At 46.1% G+C, this 7,779-nt stretch overlaps 1 protein-coding gene across 1 annotated transcript; it reads left to right on the top strand.

Annotated features, from left to right (window-relative positions):
* Positions 1 to 1,613: 1,613 nt before the first annotated feature.
* Positions 1,614 to 7,549, top strand: LOC119336710 (splicing factor 3B subunit 4-like). The gene is made up of 6 exons (XM_037608779.1): positions 1,614 to 3,642; positions 4,505 to 4,716; positions 4,934 to 6,135; positions 6,223 to 6,327; positions 6,623 to 6,695; positions 7,007 to 7,549. Exons 1-3 carry the CDS (start codon positions 3,555 to 3,557, stop codon positions 5,033 to 5,035), a joined length of 402 nt encoding a protein of 133 aa, XP_037464676.1. The 5' UTR covers positions 1,614 to 3,554; the 3' UTR covers positions 5,036 to 6,135; positions 6,223 to 6,327; positions 6,623 to 6,695; positions 7,007 to 7,549.
* The last annotated feature ends 230 nt before the right edge of the window (positions 7,550 to 7,779 follow it).

Here is a 7,779-nt window from a genome sequence, read left to right as displayed (position 1 = left end):
TATGTCAATAGGTTAGTACCAAAAAATGATATAAAATGATTGTAAAACATGCAAGAATGATAATATAACAGCATGGAACAATAAAAATTATAGATACGTATCACGCAGCGCGCTATGCTCTGTTGTCCACCGGTGTGCTCTGCTCACGTACCTCCACGCGCTCGGCTTGTGGACAACTTTTCCTTGCGTGTTCAACTCCTATATGCATATATATGGTTGCTCGCCATTGAGGCGACCGCGGAGTGCTCTGCTCGCGTCCCTCCGCGCGCGCTCTGCCAGCGGTTAGGCCTGTGCACGATCACGTCAGGGGCCCCATATGCATGCGGTTGCACCTCGCGTGTCGCCACGATGCAGTTATGTGTGACACGATGGAGTTACACGCTGCAAATTAGAACTGCCATCTGGGCATGCCGATATTCCAGGCCGTCCGATTTCCCCTTTACTTCCGGCGGCCACTATAACCTTAGTCTCTTCAACCTTTCGATCGCGCCCGACAACACAACAAGAATACCCACGATGACACATAGAGAGGGGGTGTCTAGCGGCGCTCCAATGGAGTTTGGTGAGCATAAAGTGGAGACCCACGCAAGGGAAACGGATCTCTCGGTGGTCTACACCATCGATCTGGCCGTGGTGGACGACTACATCAACACCATTGAGTAGTTGCTTGCTCGAGAAAAGTACAAGGTGGTAGGCATCAACCTCCAGTACACCGGCGGTCGTCCCAACATAGATCAGAAGGTTGTCATTGCTCAGTTGTGCGTGCGCCATCATGTCCTCATCTACCACTACTGCATGGCCACAAAGCCTTGCGACCATTTCGCCAGGTTTGTGAATAGCACCGACTACAAGTTCGCTATGGTGAAAACCACCAATGATGTAAAAGCGCTCAGGGTTACGGGCTTGGCCTGCAAGAACCTTGTCGAAATCTGTGAGCACTACAGGGTCTGGGGCAGCACGAAGGACTCCCTGGTTGAACTCACCTTGGCCATCATCGACTCATACTACGAAAAGATGAAGCAGGATGCCAACAGAACACGTCTCGTATCCTGGCACGGGACCTGGATGCGGCAATTGGATGAACCTCACGTAAAGTTCGCGGCCAAGAGCATGTACACATGCTACGAGATGCACAAGCGGATCGTTGATTTGAGGAAGTGCCTCGTTACCGAATTGACAAGGCTGGATCGAGCCACAAGCAGAGCAGTAGCAGCAAGCGTAACAAGAAGTAGATGATGATCAGATAATTGTTTATCCTACTTAATTATGCATGTAAGATATAGTTGACTTTGGTGTGTGGAAATGTCATGTGTGTAGTATCCACCTATGTAATTATGCATTTAATAATTTACTTTGGTGTGTGCAAATGTCATGTGTGTAGTAGCCACCTATATAATTAGATGTTTAATTTGGTTATCCAACCATGTCCTTACAAGTGTGTGTCTATCTATATATATATATAGGGCTGGACTATTCTGTTACCGGTAACAGAATATTATTCTGTTACCATCAGCCCCTATGGGGCCCGATGGCCGATTACACGATCAGAAAATCTGCCCACCACCTCCCATCCCGTTCATTGCTTTAGAAAAATCTCTACCCCGGTCAACCCCACCTCCCACCCCCGATCCCAACTCCCACATCCCATGGCTGCCACGGCCCTCGCCGCCGGCGCGCGTCCCGCCATCACCACGTCCCACAGCCCTCGTTGCCCCCTCCGCCGGAGCGCCCCCCGCCACCACCACCTCCCACCGCCACCGGCACCACCTCCCTGCGGCCGGCGCGCGCCCCACCCCCACCGCCACGGCCCCCGCCACCGCCGCTGGTGCGCGCCCCACCACCGCCACCTCCCATAGCCACCGATGTCCCCGCCATCAGCGTGCGCCCCACCACCGCCACCTCCCACAGCCTCCATGGACCCGTCGTCGGCGCGCGCCCCGCCATAACCAGCGTCGTTGGACGTGGTCGCCGTGCCCCCCGCACGCGAGCGCCACCGAGACCTTCGTCCGACATGACCGTTGCATCTCTGAACGGAAAAGCGCCACCGACCGCCCGACTTCTTCCCCTGACCACCGCCGGCCCCCTGCCTCAGGCAACCCCCTTCTCTTCCTTCTGGGCGCAACCGCGATCTCCTTCTCAGTTCAAATGAGCGTTAGCCACTATCCAAGTCGAATCCCATTCGTGGGATAAGTCTGGCTACCATTCTGTCTCCTTGAAACCATTGGTTCATATCTGCTAATCCCTTAACTTCACCCTGAATATGTAGCGTCAACATCAACTCCAACAAGTAGTTCCTCAAGTCCGGCCAGTGGCCACAGCTCATCATCAACTCTGCCCGCCACACAGTGTAGGTGTTCATCAACGACCAATCCTTCGGTATCGTCTGAAACTCTCAATCTTTTTGTCTCAACCGTACCGTGCCCTGCTGAATGTTATCCTACTACTTACTGATGAGCATCGAATCCTTTGGTCTGTGTCCATCTTATCGTCGTGGTGGTGGTTGAGTACATCTCTGTAAGTTTTGTAAGTTCAGAGACAGGAAACCGGTAAGTTTAGACAAAATTTAAACTGTCAAAGAACATGAGTTTTTGTACAGTTTAGAACATTGACCGTCGCTACCCATTCAAGTAATCACAATACCATCATGGATGACAACAGTTCAAACTGTCATGGATGATGCAAGTTGTATCCGTGTACATAGTTATTTATTTCTATTATGACAAGTTCAACTGATCAAATGCTACAAGTTTGCGTGTTATTTTCTAGGCAGTACAAGTGATAATTGTTCTTATTTCTTCACCATTTTTTCTATAACCTGGACTCTGTAGAGAAGGTAGCGAGTGCTCTTTGTGATATTAATTTGATCAAAACTGAACAAGGTGTTCCCATTTTAACTAAGCCTTCTCCATTATTTCTATGATACATTTTTGCATAGATGATAGTACATCTGCAGTTTTTTGTGAAAAGTCGAGACACTGAACATGTCTACTGCATGTTGCATATCCAGTTAGGTTAGGTTGTACTGTTCACTTAGTATTATATTTTTTGAAACTCACCCAAAAACAATTGTTGAGATGTATTTCATAGCCTCATGCCAACATAACTATAAAAATAAACATTCAAGGGGACCGAGTTCAGTGAATATGTGTTAGAAAAGTTCAATTCAACCCTGCACTTAAGTTCAATACATAATAGAATACGATATTGCCAACTTATCCTCCGGCAGCAGGTGATGCTCCCCTGCCACCACTCTTCCTCCTCCCTGATGGTACTACGCCACCACCACGTACAGGCAGTTCGCAGCCACCACCCCTGTCTGTTCAATGTCGTCAGTGTGGACGCATCCCACTCCAATGCCATGGCTTATAATTCAACGGCAAACAGTGGAGCCTGCTGGAGGAGTTGCGGGGTTGAGGACCTCCTGCCCAACAGTACAACTTCTTGTTTTGTGGCCAGTCGCTCAAGGAGCTGAGTGCAGGCCGCTCCTTGCTACAAGCTGCTACTGCACCTACGACTGTCTGGCTCAGCTGCAGCATTTCTGCTGCTGCTGATGCATGCCCCTTGCCCACCGACACCACCTACCTCTGCCTCCGCGACCTCGCCCGGCCGCTCAGCCAACGGAGCTCGACGAAGAGCACCCCGGTAAATTCAGAGCCACAGCAGTTTATGCTTCAATCACCGTAGTTTGGATAGTATAGTTTAATTGATTATTAAGCTTGCACAGTCGGTGATTGCCTTATGTGTTGCTTACCTAGCTCCTAGATTCGGAATATTGTTCTCTGTACTATGTTTACTTGTATATTGGCAGATTAATTAACTTGAACATGCTGATTTCCTTGTGCAACAATCATTCTTGGTGTTCTGGGCTCTGTGGTGCTTTCAATTGAAATTTTGTAAGCATGCACATAGTGAAAATCAGCATAAGCATATATGCCTGAAAACCAAATCTAATTGCAAATTGAACCTGCTTAGTAAATGCATTATCCAGGGTTAGATGTGTGAATGATAGAGTTGTGAGATTTATGACCATCATGGATTAATGTTACACGTTATAGGGCTAGCCATAGAGGGCCTATTTAAGTAGCTGACAACTTTGTGTCACTGATAGGAATTCACCACAGCTTATAACTAACTATGCTTCTTGAAAGACATTGTTGTAAGATAGAAATGAACATGCTTTTGTATCAGGGTATCTTAGTGGTTTTATTTACTGTTAGGCTGTTGCAGATCCTCTAGTTCTGCTAGTTGACTGATCTATGTTTTTCATAGTTGACACTGTTGCAGTACTCTAGTTCTGCTATTTTTCAATGATTGTTCATGTCCCACTTTGCCCCTCTTTTTTGCATATATATGTTTACCATGGTTGACGTGTTGCTGTACTCTAGTTTCGCTATTTTTCAACGATTGTTATTGTTCCACTTTGCCTCTCTTTTTTGCATGCCTAAATATAATGGAGTAATCACCAGTACTGTATTAATTCTTGAACTGTGTATTTCTTAAATAGGTAACTTGGATGAAAAGGTCTCGGAGAGGGTTTTGTATGAGATTCTTATTCAGGTAGGTCGTGTAGTAGACTTGCACATACCCCGTGACAAGGAAACTAGTCGACCCAAAGGTTTTGCTTTTGCTGAGTATGAAATAGAGGAGATTGCCCAGTATGCTGTTAGGCTGTTTTCTGGCCTTGTTCGGCTTCACAATAGAACACTTAAATTTGCGGTGCGTTTCTTTTTTCTCCCTGGTTATCTAATTTGTTGCAGTATAGATTGCAGTGTGTTGTTCTTATGGTATAGTGAGTTACATTCTCTGAATAGTTGATTCTAGGTCCAACCCAATACCTGAGGTTCTTGCCATTACTAGATTTCAGTTTATATATTTATTTACGAAGTAGTAGTAAAAGACTCAACCCTGAGATTATGCCCTTTATTTTTGACAGATCTCTGGGCAAGACAAGGCCTCTTCAAATGTCAATGTTCCTGTAACACCTAACATGAACCCACTACCAAATCCACCTCAGCCAATGAGTTTTGTCAAATAAAGCAATGTTCCTGCCCTATTCGTCTTCTTTGTCAGAATTTCTTCACAAAAAATCCAAGAGCTGGGGGGCATGGCCCCTGCAGTAATACACATAGCTCCACCAATGCTGCATTAGCCATTTTTTAACACATACATCTAGCTTGCCGATAGACAAATAGGGCCGCCGCACTGCAACACAACGACCACCATGGCTGTCGCCTGTACCAGATTCATGCGCTGCTATCGCTCCACTGTCGCGTACAGGCAGTTCAACGCCGCAACCACAGGCCTTTCAATCTCTCCGTCGTGGACACGCCCCTCCGCTCCTTCTGGTTGCCTACCATCCCGGTGTGGCCAGGGCGTTGGGTTCGCCGCCACTGCGACCAGCATCCAACCCGGCCACCCCAGGCCGTTCACCGTCGTAGCTACTAGGCCGATTGTGTCGAGCTTCCTGCCACTGCTGGTGGGGCTCCACCGCGGCACCGCCCATGCCGTTCACCATCGCCACACCGGGTTGTTCAACAACACAACTCGAAGTAGTTCGACGCCGCGGCTTCGGAGGCACGCACTTCGCCACGAGCAGTCCATTGCCGATGTACACTGCTGCTCTAAGCTCCTTGGTAATTGTTGCAATATGTCCAGCGCCGTCCCCAATCCAGCCCCGTGGCATCCGGACGATCGAGTTCAGCCAAGCAGCAGTCCACGGCCGTCAGCTCCTATTCCCACTATAGTGGTTGGGTTGCCGTTTTCCTCATCCTTCCCAGTGCGAGACAACCCAGCCCACATGCTGCTGCCGTCCGCCACCCCAAAATAGCTTTGGCTCTTCCTCAAGCAACCATTTGAAGAACCTTTTGGTGTTTTTTCTGCTGGTGATTGATTTTAGCAAATTGTAGCTATCTTGCGTATGGAACTTGAAAGTTCAAGATTGCTGTAGAATCAATTCTTGTAGTATAAATGTCCCAAAGTTCAGTGACATCGCTAATTGATGTAATGTGGTCTTGCATCTCCAATATGTTGCTCAGCATCCTCCCAATCCGCTCGATCTCGTCCTGCTCTGGAGCATGCTTCAGTTCAACAAAAAGCTCCGGAAAAGTTCATAGTACTTTGCATTTATGGGCTAAAGTATATTATTTTTTGTAATGCTACATCATCAGCTATAAAAAATTAGCTTAAGTCCTCTCTAACTCTTTTTTGCATCTCATATGCCAGGCCGTGGATTACGCCCAGCACGTCGTTCCACAATGAGCCAGGATAGAGGTTGTTGGACACTGTCGTGCACGCAGTGAGCAACTGTGGCCGTTGGCCACCCCTTCGGTCAGTTGTCTTTCCTTGGTTTGATCTATTGAAAATTGAATTGTTGAATTTTGAACTGAACCGTTGAAAAGTTGGTACCTCACGGCAGTGTGTAGCTCTTGTATGCCTTCTGAACACTGATGCATGATGTTCTTTGGTACATGTTTTCAGTACGAGTTTGGAAGGGCAGGAAGTAATACTACAACAATTCAGTAACTAGAAAAAGGATACATCAGTTCAAATATACTTGCCATAAGTAGTTAAGAGTTTATTTGCTTTGGTTAAATAAATCAAGCTAATTTTCTGCAGTTCTCAGGTTAGAAAAAGGTTTCACTTCACTTTGCTGAAGTTCATCTAGAATCTTAAAATCCGATGTGGTCTATGGCAAGGTACGCACAGAATGATATCTACCTCGATGAGTGTAATGTGTTTTCTCACTTCCAGGCCTAGGAATGTTTTTTCATTTGACATACTTCAAATATTTTATGGGTAAATAAACCAATCATGTTTTTTTTGTTCGGAGGGAAATAATAATAAGTTCTAAGGAAATAAATATAGAAGTTCATATTTAAAAAAAGGTATTTGGAAAGTAAAATGAAGTATTTCAAAGTACAGAACTTTTTAGGTTTCATTGCAAATTTGTAATGTTACTGTACAGAACTTGTGCATGCTAATTGGTTGGCTGTTGTGTGTGTGCAAGGTACATCCAACGACAACGGGTAGGCGGCAAGTGTACTTATGCGCAGAGGGACGGTGGCACGGAGCAGTTGAGTAGGTGTGCGTGGTGAGCAGCTACAAAACTGATTCTGACAGTGCAGTATTAGTCCCACACAGCCTCTCAACACCCCCTGCTTCAACCTTCACGGCCCAGGTCGTTCACTGCCTCGACACGAGGCCGTTCGACGATGCAACGCTCAAGCCGTTCACCCTTACCACCACAGTCCGTTCACCTCGGCCACACGAGGCCGTGCGATGACGCAGCGATCAGACCGTTCACCTCTGCCATAGGAGGCTGATGCAAACGCTAAGGAGTTGTGTTCTTTTTCAGCACATGTTTTGTGTGCTTTTTAGTACACCTACTTAACGATTCTATGTCCAATTTCCTCTGTTTATGCGTTCTTCCTATAGCACAACATGTGTTGTGTGTTATGCCTTAATAAGCATTTGAGAAAATCTTGTATGGATCTAAACTAGCATATGTTCTGTTTTGTTCTTGTAAATGAAGCTCCACTTCTGTTTTCTTTGAAGTTACTTGGCATAAAAATTAGTATATATTCTCTTGTAAAAACATATATAAAATGTCTTGATGCATGCTAGCAAAAATCAGGAAAATACACTCAGTTCAGTTCCTATATTTTATTTCAGTTCAATTTAAAAGTATTTGCAACTGTTCAGACTAGTTTACAACAGATTTTTTGAAGTTTACAGAGGGGAAAATACTTGTTAGATTCATTTAAAAAGTGTCGTATAGTT

The sequence above is a fragment of the Triticum dicoccoides genome, chromosome 7B (genome assembly GCF_002162155.2).
Source record: "Triticum dicoccoides isolate Atlit2015 ecotype Zavitan chromosome 7B, WEW_v2.0, whole genome shotgun sequence".
In the NCBI taxonomy this organism is placed as follows: Eukaryota; Viridiplantae; Streptophyta; class Magnoliopsida; order Poales; family Poaceae; genus Triticum; species Triticum dicoccoides.
The sequence above is the reverse complement of the archived record's forward strand: the minus strand, read 5'-3'. Positions and strand labels throughout refer to the sequence as shown.